The sequence below is a fragment of the Gekko japonicus genome, unplaced genomic scaffold, assembly GCF_001447785.1.
Source record: "Gekko japonicus isolate JY-2015 unplaced genomic scaffold, Gekko_japonicus_V1.1 scaffold644, whole genome shotgun sequence".
NCBI lineage: Eukaryota > Metazoa > Chordata > Lepidosauria > Squamata > Gekkonidae > Gekko > Gekko japonicus.
Window position 1 is genome coordinate 196,726 of NW_015160853.1, and position 13,838 is coordinate 210,563.

At 47.8% G+C, this 13,838-nt stretch overlaps 1 protein-coding gene across 3 annotated transcripts in view; it reads left to right on the forward strand.

Annotated features, from left to right (window-relative positions):
- The window catches only part of SEPT11 (septin 11), a 74,531-nt gene that overhangs the window by 44,008 nt on the left and 16,685 nt on the right, over window positions 1-13,838 (forward strand). For all 3 annotated transcript variants that reach the window (XM_015421235.1, XM_015421220.1, XM_015421227.1), the window contains exons 6-8: window positions 2,800-2,968; window positions 7,668-7,800; window positions 8,745-8,932. In XM_015421235.1, coding sequence (XP_015276721.1) covers window positions 2,800-2,968; window positions 7,668-7,800; window positions 8,745-8,932 — 490 coding nt within the window. The remainder of the gene's footprint in view (window positions 1-2,799; window positions 2,969-7,667; window positions 7,801-8,744; window positions 8,933-13,838) is intronic.

Sequence of the window (13,838 nt, forward strand, 5' to 3'; positions counted from 1 at the left end):
CCCTTGAAAACTCTATGGGGTTGCCGTAAGTTGGTTGTGACTTGACGGCACTTTCCACCACTCCAACCCTGCGGGGGTGCTATTTGAGCTACTCGAGGGTCGCTCTCCTAAGTGTATCACCCAGGATGAATGAATGAGTCTCTATTCCTTATGAACAGTAAGAGGCAAGTTCAGGTGCTGTGCGGAGTTGGATCTCAACTGCCCCCTAATGGAGATTGTCCATCAGAGGGTTTTCGAAGTAAGAACTGGTCAGAAGTAGTTACCACTCCCTCCTTACGCACAGTATTAACTAGGCTTGGTGCGGCCAACAGTGGGAGGGCTTCTAGTGTCCTGGCCCCACTGGTGGACTTCCTGATGGCACCTGGTATTTTTGGCTACTGTGTGACCGAGTGTTGGACTGGATGGGCCATTGGCCTGATCCAACACTGGCTTCTCTTATGTTCTCTGCCAGTGTCACCTTCCACTACCGCTGCTGCCCACTAATGACCCTTCAAGGACTTCTCTGTCCCCATCACCACTGGAACTGTCTATCCTCTCCTGATGATGTGGCCGTTGATCCCCATGGGGGGGCGGGGAGATGCATCTTTGTCTGGTGTCTCAGCTTTGATCATTCTGCCTTGAGTGACTCTACTAGGAGTTCAGACCCTTTATGGTACTGCTCTCAGCTTCACTGACACACACAACTCCCCCTCACCACGTCAAGCTGTGCATCCAAGAGGACGCCTTGGAGGAATTAAGTCACAGGGTCGCCATAAGTCGGAAGCGACTTGCCAGCACTGCTCACGCACACTAGTGGAGAAGTTCGGGGGATTATGGGATTATAAAGCACTCAGCATAGAAATAACGGTGGTGGAAAGTTTATACGCACAAAAATGGAAAAGTCCACCGTTACCCACAAAAGAGGAATGGTTGATGAAGTTAATGGAATTTGCAGAGATGGCTAAGCTTACCGCCTTGAGCAGCGAAAGAACATTATCTACCTTTATTGCCAGTTGGAAACCCCTTATAGACTTTTTGCATGAAATGGGGAAAATGAACTGACAATTTGTGGATTTGATAATAAAGGGGAAAGAATTTTTTTTTTTGTAAGTAACAGGGAGAAGAGAAATAATATTTGGTTGCAATAACAGAGTAAGTGTTAAATTTTTAATCTTATATTTGTCATAGAAAAATCGGAAGCCTTCTTTATATTTCTCTATTTTTGTGTATCTTAGTTTTCTTTTTTCCCCTTTTTAAATCTTCTTGTTATAAAATCCTTAATAAAATCATTTTTTTAAAAAAAAGAAGGTGCCATCACGTCGCAGTTAACTCGTGGCAAACCTCTAGGGTTTTCAAGGCAAGAGACGAGCAGAGGTGGTTTGGAATTGCCTGCCTCGGTGTGGCAACCCTGGGCTTGGTGGTTTCCATCCCAGTACTAACCACGGCCAACCCTGCTTAGCTTCCGAGATCTGACGAGATCAGGCTTGCCTGGGCTATCCAGGTCAGGGTGAAATGATTAAAAATGCCCATTTTCAGAGGTGGTGGTTTGCTATGAGTTGTGCCTTTATCATGTCACATGCAAAGAAATATAAACCGTGGCCCTTGTAGCTTTCTTTGAGAGGTAGGTTGCAAAGGATTATCCCACCTAGAGTAGGTGTAGTAGAGTAGTTAAAGAACACAAGCCAAGAAATCCTTGATTCGTATCTCAAGTACTTGCTGAGGTTCTTACACAAGCCCCTTATCCTCCCATACTGGCCTACTTTGTGGGGCTGTTGTACGAGTTGCTGAAAAAGGGCACACAGAGTCCTCTGAACTCTTGAGAAAATGCTTTGGCATGATGGGATGGGATGAGGTAGTGATTTGAGTGTTGGGCTAGCCTATGGAAGAAAAGTTTCCTCAGTGGAACAGGCTTCCTCGGGAGGTGGCGGGCTCTCCTTCCGTGGAGGTTTTCAGACAGAGGCTGGAGGGCCCTCTGACAGCAATGCTGGTTCTGTGAACTTGGGCAGATCATGAGAAGGGAGGGCAGGAGGGGTGGCATCAGTACTTAGTTCTCGTGGCCCTTTCTCACACGCCCAGGGAAATGCCGATCGCCACTTTGGGGTCAGAACGCAATTGTTCTCCAGGCCAGTTTGGATGGAGATCCTGGAGGGTTTTTTTGCCATCTTCTGGGTGTGGGACAGCAGTCACTGGGGGTGGGGGGGAGAGGTATTTGTTAATTTCCTGCATTGTGCAGGGGGTTGGACTAGATGACCCTGGAGGTCCCAATACCCCGAATACACCATGAGGTTATTTCCACGCTCTTGTCAGCGGCTAAAACTATAGTAGATGCTAGTTGGATGGACCCTTCTCCAATTTCTACTACACACTGGTTTGCCAAGATTTGGGAACTACTAGCAATGGGTAAAATTACAGATTCTGTTGCGACCGCAGAGGACAAGACTGTCAATACCAGTACTTTACTTAAATGGCTCCCTTTCACGGAATACGTGATGGAACACTCAACTCAGCTTTTGACCTCTTTGCCGACCAAATATCGGGAAATAATTACGTTCATGTGAGACACTTAGGGACCTAAATTCTGAATGTATATTTCCTGGCTTCCTAGTGACTTTACCATTGCTGTGCTGTTGTTTGGATCTGGTTAACCTTGTTGTATTTTGTTTTAAGTTGTAATGTTGAAAATAAATAAAAATATTTTGTTTTAAAAAAGAGAAAAAAACCTCTATGGTTCCCATCCCATTCTTGATTTAAATGGCCGTGCCTTTTCCTCGCCTAATTTGCACCTTCTCCCTGTCCCGTTCCCCCACCCGCTTTTTGTAGTTGAAAATGAGAACCACTGTGACTTCGTGAAGCTGCGTGAAATGTTGATCAGAGTCAACATGGAGGACCTGAGGGAGCAGACTCACAGCCGGCACTACGAGCTTTACCGCCGTTGCAAGCTAGAAGAGATGGGCTTCAAAGACACAGACCCCGACAGCAAACCTTTCAGGTAAGAAGACAGCAGGTGAGCCGCAAAACCAGCAGCCCAGGAAAGCACAGCATCCTTCTCAGACACAGAAGGGGGTTCTAGTATAAGGATGTCAGAGCTGGCAGAGTGTAGACCAACACAGCTACCCACCTGAACCGGCCTTTAAAAAGCAGTGATCTTGTCTATTGATCCATAGTACTTGGATAATAAACAGTGGTCTACCTTACGAGGTTGTTGTGCAGGATTAGGGTGGTGTACTTGAGGCACTGGGATCACATAAAATGTTTGGTGGCATTATTCTGTTCCCAAGATTTCCCAGTCTTGGGGGGGGGAGTGAGAAACAGACTCCAGGAGGTAGCATTCACTCAGCCCTGGGTGAGGCTAGGAGTGTGCGAGTTTCATGGGCAATACCAGATTGTGCCAGGTAACCAGGGAATCTGTTACGTGAGCCGGGGTGGTGTGGTGGTTAGAATGTCAGACTAGAATCTGGGGGAGCCTGCTTCGAATCCTCGTTGTGCCATGTCAAGGAAGCTTGCTGGGTGACCTTGGGCCAGTCACATGCTCTCAGCCTAACCTACCTCATAAGATTGTTGTGAGGATACAGTGGAGGAGAGCAGTGTAAGCCAGCGTGGGTCCCCATTGGAGAGAAAGACAGGGTATAAATGAAGTAAGTAAATAAATCGTCTGGCATGGAATTCTGTACTCCGAGAATCGTGGCTTGGTCTTTTTAATTCCCTGAAAATGCAAGCCTCCACGAGAGATGTTCCCTGTTAGAGATAAATAAATCGCAATTAAAATGGGACAGGGAGAAGATCTAAGCACTGAAGTTCCACCCCCTGAGCCCTCTGTTTGGGCCTCCTTTGTCATCTGCGATCTCACTAAATCCTGAGCTGTTATGTTTTCAAATTGATCTGCTCAGAGGTCATGGAAACAAGAAGAGGGAAGCGGAGCTAGGCAAGGTGATGGGCCTGTGCACCAGAGGTCAAATTCTTTGCCTGCAGGGCTATCCCACCGATGCAAGGAATGCGCAGAGCCCTATTAGTTATTAGCAACATCTTTTACACTTGCAGAGAATTCCGCAAAAGTCACAAAGCCATGTACTCAGACCTTACTTAGACGTTTGGCAAGCATCAGTGGCTCACAAGAAAGTATCAGGTTCTCTTTCTGATTCGAGAGCCAGTTTGGTGTAGTGGTTAAGTGCGCGGACTCTAATCTGGGAGAACCGGGTTTGATTCCCCACTCCTCCACTTGCACCTGCTGGATGACCTTGGGCAAGCCACAGTTCTGACACAGCTGTTCTTGAAAAACTGCAGTTTCTCTCAGAGCTCTCTCAGCCCCACCTGCCTTACAGGGTGTCTGTTGTGGGGAGGGGAAGGGAAAGGGCGGGGTATAAATCCAATCTCCTCCTCCTCCTCCTCTTCTTCTTCTGACTTATTTCAGAATTAGGTGAACACTGAGGCTCACACCTTGGGGAAGCACAGTTTCCCAAAAAAAGACATTCCCCGTCTCATCTTCTTTTCTGATGAGCGCTGGCTTTGTTCCACTGTTGCAAACACCAAAGGTGTCCCATTGAGGGGGAAGGGCTGTGGTTCAACGGAAGAGCTTCTGCTTTTGCATACAGAATGTCCCCGGTTCAGTTCCCGGCTTCTCCAGTTAGGAGAAGGCAGTAGGTAATGTGAAAGATCTCTACTGGGAATACTGGGGACCTGTTGCCAGTCAGAGTAACCAATACTGACCCTGATGTTCTGATTCAGTCTAAGGCAGCTTCATGTGTTTGTGGCATCGGGGTGCATGGAGAGCAGGGTTCCCGCTAAGCCGAGTTAGTGTGAGCTAGCTCACAGTTTTCTAGCCTCTGCCTCACACATTTTCGCCTTCGCTCAGGAAGGGAGGGAGCTCCAGAGCAAACTAGTTTATGCAGCAGCCACACCGCTCGCTCACAACTTTAATGCCCAGTAGCTCACAAAGTAGAATTTTTGCTCACAAGACCCCACAGCTAAGAGGAAGCGTTGACTGAGACCCCAACACGGATAACAAAGTTTGCCTTGGTGACAGGAAACCTCTTATGTCACTATGTCCCCTTATTTCTAAATGACATACATTTGAGGCTATTTAAAACAAAATTGATAAATAATAATAATAATAATCTTTCCATTTATTGATCGCTCAATCCATGCAGAGCTGCCGGCTCTGAGCGATTTACAGTTACTCATGAAATTCACATGGGACTAACAATGCTGGGGGTAAGGGAGGACAACATATATCATTTAAATCGCAGACATTTTTGCAGTCGTCGAAATATGGTCTGCTGTAATAAAAATCACATTTTAAAACCATTAGAATCACCACCTCCAGTGTTCCCTCTAAGCTGAGTTAGTGTGAGCTAGCTCACAGTTTTTTAGTCTTCAGCTCACAGATTTTTGTCTTAGCTCAAGAAGGATGGCTCCAGAGCAAACTGATTTATGCAGTGACCAGATCGCTCGCTCACAACTTTAATGCCAGGAGCTCAGAAAGTAGAATTTTTGCTCACAAGACTCCGTGGTTTAGAGGGAACACTGACCACCTCCCAAGCGGAAATCATTAGAACAGTTAAAAGCAGAGTTAAAATGCATACAACGACATAAAAACAGCAATTAAAACATTGGTCAGGAGGAAGGAGGGATCCCCGTGGAAATGGAAAGTGCCATCAAATCACAGCTGATTTATATGGCAGCCCTGTAGGGTGTTCAAGGCAAGAGACACTCAGAGATGGAAAAGAGCAAGCGTCCAGTGGCACCTTAAAAATGAAGAACTAAATTTGTGGCAGGGGATGAGCTTTTGTGAGTCACTGCTCACTTCTTCAGATAGTGAAGCGAGCAGTGACTGACGAAAGCTCCTCCCCTGCCTCAAATTTTATTAGTCTTTAAGATGCTCATGGACTCTGGCTCTTTTCTGCTGCTACAGACAGACTAACGCGGCGTCCCGTCTTGATCTATTCAGAGGTGGTTTGCCATTGGCTGCCTCCCCTGTCACGACCCTGGTATTCTCTGGAAGTCTCCCAACAAAATGGCTTCTGAGATCTGACAATCTGCTTAGCTTCTGAGATCTGACAAGATCGGGCTAGCCTAGGCCAGTGGTGGCGAACCTATGGCATGGGTGCCAGAGGTGGCACTCAGAGCCCTCTCTGTGGGCACGCGTGCCATCGCCCCAGCCAGGCCCAGACCATCATTAAAGTGTCAAATTCTCTGCCAAATAATTTTAAGTAAATGAAAGAATTTGGGATTGCTTTCGTTACTTTGTTTGGATCATCTTAAGTTAATGTATGAGTTGTTTTTTCTAAAGTAAAACCTCAGTATTCAGGTTAAATTGCCGTGTTGGCACTTTGCGATAAATAAGTGGGTTTTGGGTCGCAGTTTGGGCACTCGGTCTCTAAAAGGTTCGCCATCACTGGCCTAGGCTATCCAGGTCGGGACTAGGGATCGCTGAGGGAATGCCAAACGAAGCAAAAAAGGTCTTTTACCCGCTGGCGGAAGATGGCAACAGAAGGGGACAAGCGAATCTCCCTGGAGAGAGAGAGTTCCAGATCTTTAGTGCCACAACCAAGAAGGCCCTCTCCCAGGGCGCCACCTTCCAGAAGGCGGGAAAACTTGAAGCAGGGCTAGATGTTATGAGAGGGAAAGAAGTACAGGATCCTGGAGCCTGAAATAGCTGTTTTGGCCTAGACAGATGGCATTTCCAGACAAGAAATAGAGGGGAGGGGGAGTATAAGATACTATAGACCATTCTTTGTGTCCCATAGTGCAAGTCAGCAAATCGAGACGTTCTCCCCAAGGAACTGCAGATTCCATCTCCTCAAGCCAGCCTGGCCTCTTCAGCTGGCTTACATTTCTTTCTGACAGGGAGTAGTAAGTGTTCCATAAACTCTCAAAACTGAGTTGGCTAAGAGGCAGGCGGTAAACCATGTATTTTACAAAAGGACGTGGCAAATGAGGAGTAGCAGAGAGAACGGGCTTCCTCAGTGGTAGGGAAATTTTAGCAACTCCTTGGTTCCTCTGGCAGGCAGTTCTAAGAACTGGCACGGAGGGTTGTAAAGTTCGAAAATAGTTTTCAGAAATGTGAAAACCGAGGCAGCATTCATGCTCAGCACGCAGTTTCTTGCCTTGATCTGTTGATGCAGAAGAGCGTAAATAAACAGAATCCAGGCCGTGGGGAAAGAAGGAGTTGAGTTTTTCACCACAGAGAAACATATTTGTTGACCTCCCCCACTCTCTGACAGATTTTTCCCTCATGGAAGAATCTTTTTGTAGAGCTTGCGCTGGGGAGAGTTTCTCTCGGTGCCTCCATGATACGACTTGAAGTAAACCTGGTGTAACCCCATGGACTTGGCTGTTTGGTGAAATTTGTGATGGGAAAGTATTTTTGTCCCTGTGGGGGAAAAGTAGTTGAGAAAAAGAGCGATGGAGAGATTTTTCTGAGGAAAAAGGGGAGACAGGGAGAAGAAACTCCGAGGCGAAGATGTGTCCTGAGCTTCCTTTGTCAAGGGGCATTCATACTGTTGAAAAATCCCACAAGTAGCACCTCTCTGGTATGAGGACAGATGATATAATGGGAGCTGTGGGGCTTGGGAAAGGAGTGAGAATGGATCCTGCTGATGATATTGCTGACTCTCGGTATTAACTTGAGATCTGGATTTCTCTTCCTCCCCGTCCACCCTTCTGCCTTGATTTTTATGTTTTGTAATAAGTCTCCAAGAGACCTACGAAGCCAAGAGGACCGAGTTCCTCGGTGAGCTGCAGAAGAAGGAGGAAGAAATGAGGCAGATGTTTGTCATGCGGGTGAAGGAGAAAGAAGCCGAGCTGAAAGAAGCCGAAAAGGATGTAAGTGGGTCACGGTGGGGTGGCTACAGCTGAAGGGTTTGGCCAGTGACTGTCAGCGGACAGCCCAAATTTCTGTGTTCCCTTTTGGAAAACACAGCTAGGTGACTCCACAGCTGGTCAGTGGCCAAACCAGAACTGTTTGAATTCCCAGCCCTTGGTCAATGAAACTAGGAGATGGAGCTGTGGGGAGAAACAGGAGCAAGCCTTGAGTAGGGCTTCCAGTCCACAGGTCCCGGTGGGGGTTACCCCAGTTTTCAGGGGAGACCCCACCCCCAAACGGCAATGTCGCTCCGTGATGTCGCCAACACAGTGACACCACCCAGAAGTGACGTCATCACAGCGGGGGTGTCATGCGGTGACGCTCTGGTTTGAGGGCAAAACTCTATAGTTTGAAGTTGGTTTTACCATAGAGTTTGCCCTCAAACCAGAGCGTCGCTGCACAACATCCCTGACGTGGTGATGTCATTTCCGGGTGACATCATCACGTCGGGGATGTCCCAGAATGCCCCCCAAATCCCCCTGGTGGCACAACAAGGGGATCTGGCAACCCTCGCCTTGCGCTATAGTCCACTGTTCTGCAGGAGAAAAATGCTGCTCTATTGACCAGGACAGAACAGCCAGCTAATCTGATATTTATAGCAACCTTGGCCAGTCAAGAGACTTCATATTGCTTGTCAGTTATGGCTGGTATTGCACACCCATAATCCCCTATTCATTCTTTAAGGCCCGTTGTGGTGAACTCTCCATATATTTCACTCTTCTAGGTCCCAGCCTCAGGTGATAAGATCCGTGGTTTGGATCCTGGGGGGGGGAAATCCTTCCCTTCAAGGCTTGACTTCCAGTTTCCCAGCAGAATTTTCTGTACTTAACAAACCATATTTTTATTTCCCTCTCCCAACCGTTCTCCCCCCCCCCCCCCCCTCCCCCCCCCCCCCCCCGGACAGCTTCATGAGAAGTTTGACCACCTAAAGCGGACCCACCAAGAAGAGAAGAAGAAGGTAGAAGACAAAAAGAAGGAACTCGAGGAAGAGCTGAACACCTTCCAGAAGAAGAAGGCAGCAGCCCAACTATTACAATCTCAGGGCCAACAGGCCGGCTCTCAACAAACCAAGAAAGAAAAGGACAAGAAAAAGTAAGCCGTTGTCTCCGGTCGAGCTCTGTGGGCTTCTGTTCCGGTGTGCTTCTGTTCCTGTTGCATGTCTGTATTCGCTTCTTCCCATTATCCGACTGGAAACTGAGCATTCCTCACCTCCTCCCCCATTTTTATTTTTATTTTTAAAACCGGACTGATCAAATAAAATATTTTTCCCCCCCCTAAGAGACAAAGGGGATGGGTGGGGAGGGAGCTACGTCCTATATTTTTATACAGAGGGTATCTAAATACTATTTTGTAAAGCTGATTATTTTGATAGTAGGAGAGCAGTCGGAAAGCAGAGAGCAGTGAGTGAGCCATCCAGCACCCGGCTGAGTCAACTTGGCAGTAGTGACCGATTTCTGTTCTTGAGCCGAAACCTGTCGTGGCCTCTTAAATCCTCACTCTCTTCCCTCTCCCCCTGCTGATGCTTTAAAGGACCGTGTTAAAAACAAAGAGACTAACGCATAATAGGCCCAGCAGTGCAGATTCTGTCTTGGAAGTTAACCATTACTGAGGGATCGGTGTAATTCCTTAGGATCATGTCTCTGTGCTCCAGAATCCAAGCTGGGAACACCCCCAAGTTTGGTTTAACAATAAATATGGAGACGGGGATCGTGTGAAGGCAAAGTCCTAGGGTGGGCGTTGGCACAGGACCCTGCAACCTGATCCTTTATCCATAACGGACACCCAAAGCGAACGCTGTATGTACGCTAGTCAGTTGTTTTCAACACAGACTCTCCAAGTGCCAAGCCTAAAGAGTCGGTGTTGTAACTAGCAACACCTCTGGTTAATGTTGTGAATGTATTTCATGCAGTGCCAAGTCCATTATCTTCTACTAGCCAGAGCTGTCAAGCAGGAATCATATTGGGTATATTGCTCTCGTGACACTTACTAGAAACGTTCAGCTCTCTTGGCCGTGATCCCATGAGTCTCTCCCACACATGGGCAGTCTGTGCCTTGTTGTTGGTAGTGATAGAGACTGAGAGAGAGAGAAACCCGTATTGTGTGTGATGAGCGCCATCTGCCTGCCATCGCCGGTAATTGGAGCACTGCATACGTGTAGGACTCTGATCTTTGGCCGTAAGTGGATCCTTTAGTGAAGGAACAATGGCCCTTTCAAGGGCCACATGGATGCCCCTTTTTATTAGTGACCTCTTAGAAAACTTACAAAGTATTTTTGCAGAGCTGGTCTGAGAAAATGGAATATGCTGAAGGTGCGGCCCTGTTTCTTAAGCTGACAGTGGGACGACCTAGTCCAGTGATGGCGAACCTTTTAGAGACCGAGTGCCCAAACTGCAGCCCAAAACCCACTTATTTATCGCAAAGTGCCAACACGGCAATTTAACATTAATCCTGAGGTTTTACTTTAGAAAAAACAACTCATACATTAACTTAAGAGGATCCAAACAAAGTAAGGAAAGCAATCCCAAATGCTTTCGTTTACTTAAAATTATTTGGCAGAGAATTCGACACTTTAATGACGGTCTGGGCCTGGTTGGGGCGATGGCACGCGTGCCCACAGAGAGGGCTCTGAGTGCCACCTCTGGCACCCGTGCCATAGGTTCGCCACCACTGGCCTAGTCCTTCCCCTCCCATCAGGATGGTCTTCAACCTTTCTTTGCTCATCTTGGCGGCTGCCCTGTTGTCTTACCATTCCACACACGGGCACAGTGTCCTTTGCTAGCTTGGCCTCTGAGATACCGGTAGCCGCTGAGACCAGCGGGCGTGTGGGACAGGAGACGGCCCCGGGACAGGGCGACTGGCCCACGAACGAGGCAAGCAGCTCTGTTGTCCAGGCGTTTCCTTGGTTACATTTTCACGACATCAGAATGCTCTTGTAAGCCACTCCTGGGTAAAATACATAGGACTCTTTTCAAATCACGCACTCACTGTATCTGCATAGTTTCACTTTTGCTTGTCACCTTTGTACAGATTTTGTGACCACGGGAACGACTTGTGGGAACTCTCTCGTGTCATAAAAACGTAACCTGGAACCTGGCTTGACCTGGAGGGCCCAGGCTAGCCCAGTCTTGTCAGGACACGGAAGCTAAGCAGGGTCAGCCCCGGTTAGTACTTGGGTGGGAAACCACCAAGGAAGCCAAGGGTCACTATGCAGAGACAGGCAGTGGCAAACCACCTCTGTCCACCTCTTTCCTTGAAAGCCTTCACCCTAAGAGAGCCAGTTTGGTGTATTGGTTAAGAGCGCGACTCTAATCTGGGAGAACCGGGTTTGATTCCCCACTCCTCCGCATGCAGCTGCTGGTGTGACCTTGGGTCGGTCACAAGTTCTTTCAGAGCTGTTCTCTCAAGGGCAGTTCTCGGGAGAGCTCTCTCAGCCCCACCTGCCTCACAGGGTGTCTGTGGTGGGGAGAGGAAAGGAAAGGAGTTTGTAAACCGCTCTGAGACTCCTTCGGGTAGTGAAGGGCGGGGTATAAATCCAATCTCTTCTTCAACTCTTCTGAGTCGGCTGCAGTTGACAGCACTTTCCGTCACCGATCTGGGATGCGTCTTAACCAATGTTCCCTCTAAGCTGTGGAGTCTTGTGAGCAAAAATTCTACTTTGTGAGCTACTGGTAGTAAAGTTGTGAGCGAGCGATTTGGCTACTGTATAAATTAGTTTGCTCTGGAGCCATCCTTCCTGAGCTAAGATAAAAATGTGTGAGCTGGAGGCTAAAAAGCTGTGAGCTAGCTCACACTAACTCAGCCTAGAGGGAACACTGGTCTTAACCTGCTGTTTACCACTTGTCGCTCTGGTGGGCAACAGTAATAATCAAATGGGAGGTGCACTTTGAAAAACGCAGTTTTAAAATTACTGCTCACTGCAGGAGCGTCAAGCTAGACTCCTGTGTTGCGACGGCAACTCTGATCCGTTTTGGAACAGGGATCGATCCCCTCTGAACAAGGCCTCTTCAATTCGGAGTACCAGTCAGCCACAAAACCACTTGTGTGGAGATTCTCTTAGTTGCACCTCCATCAGCAGGAACCGATCCGCCAAAGGATATTTTTCATGTGTGTTCTCTCTCTCTCTCGTAGCTCTTAATGCTGATTAAAGCAACAAAAGAGTCTTGGTTTCCTTTAAACTGGTTTGTTGTGGCATAAGTTTTCCATGAAGTAGAACCCAACTGGCACGAAGTGTGATCCAGTGCGGAGTAGCGGGATAGAGTGTTGCGTTAGAATCTGGGAGACCCAGGTTCAAATCCACACTCCTGCCTGGAACCTTGCCGGGTGACCTTGGGCCAGTCACACACTCTCACCCTAGCCTACCTCACAGGGTTGTTGTGAGGATAAAATGGAGGAGGAGAGTCCAGCGTAAGCTGTTTTGGGCTGCCATTGGGGGGGGGGGTAGTAAGTAAATAAAATAAACATAAATTGATAATTATATAGTGCACGCGGGTGCAGTGGGCCAGGTTGGGGGAATGGTTGTAGATGGTGGAGTCAAAAAGCCTTTAAAAGGCAAGGGGTAACAGAGCATTTCTGAAACGTAAATATATAAAATTGCCACTTTGCGATGCAGCTTCACGCCTCTGTTGGGCTCTTGCTCGGGAAAGCTGATGCCACAGTGAATTAGTTAGCCCGTAGCATTCCACAGGAGTGATCGTTTGTGTTGGCGGGACCAGACTAGCTCAGCCAAACCTCTGCTGTAGTTAAAGTTCTAATTCCCAATTTTACAAAAAGAAAGAGACGAATGGGGTCCCTCCCCAGTGGTAGGTTTTGCTTCTTACTGAGGAAAAGGAAGAAAAATCAAACGCATTAATTTTATTATTTTTTACATGGTAATGAAGAATCCTTTTGGAAGATGTCTATTTTGGACAAAGCTTTATGTGGGAGATATCACCTTTGCCAGTAAAACTGTTTCCATTTTTAACATCCGTAGCAGCGATAGCTGACAAGGTCTGACTCCAAACTCAGTTCAGTTTGTAAATAAAAACTTAACGTTCTGCTCTCCAACGTGACACGTTCTGGACTTACGCTGTCTCCTTTGATCTCATATCTTTTTTGCCCATATGCACGGAGAAAGGGCGGTGGCTCAGTGGTGGAGCATTACTGTTTCAGTGTAGTGGTTAAGTGCGCGGACTCTAATCTGGGAAAACCGGGTTTGATTCCCCACTCCTCTACTTGCAGCTGCTGGATGACCTTGGGCAAGCCATAGTTCTGGCAGAGCTGTTCTCAAGGACAGCTGAAAAGAGCTCTCTCAGCCCCACCTACCTCACAGGATGTCTGCGGTGGGGAGGGGAAGGGAAAGGAGTTTTGTAAGCTGCTCTGAGACTCCAAGTTAAGGGCGGGGTGTAAATCCAATCTCTTCTCCTCCTCCTCCACCTCCTCTTCTTCTTCTCCTCCTCCTCCTCTTCTTCTTCTTCTTCCTCCTTTGATCTTGTATCTTTCTTGCCCATATGCATGGAGAAAGGGCTGTGGCTCACACACGGAAGCTCTTGGGTTCAGTCCCCGGCATCTCTAGTTAAAGGATCTTGTGCAACAGCTGTTAAGAAAGAGCTTTCTCGGCCTGAGACCCTGGAGAGATGCTGCCCTTCAGAAGAGTTGGGTGGACCAATGGTCCCAATTTGAGAGCAGGGAGCTCCAGATGCTTGTGACAAATATCCCACAAACCCGCTTGATTGTGTGTCTGTTGGGGGGCGTGGGAAAGAGACTCATTCTGCCGTGAACGTCCCACTGAGAAGAAAGAAGGCTGCGTGAGAACACATCACGATGCTCTCAATCAGCTCCAGTGGGATGTGCGCAGGAGAACCCCCTGCCTGATGGTGACTGACGTGTTTAGTTCTTGGCTGACGTTCAGTCTCCAGATGAGACGTATCAGCCCTCACATAGTTTTTACCATTGGGATGTCCTTCCCCAGAACCCCAGATACACCGGGCTGGGTTGTGATTATTCATCAGTGAAGGAAATG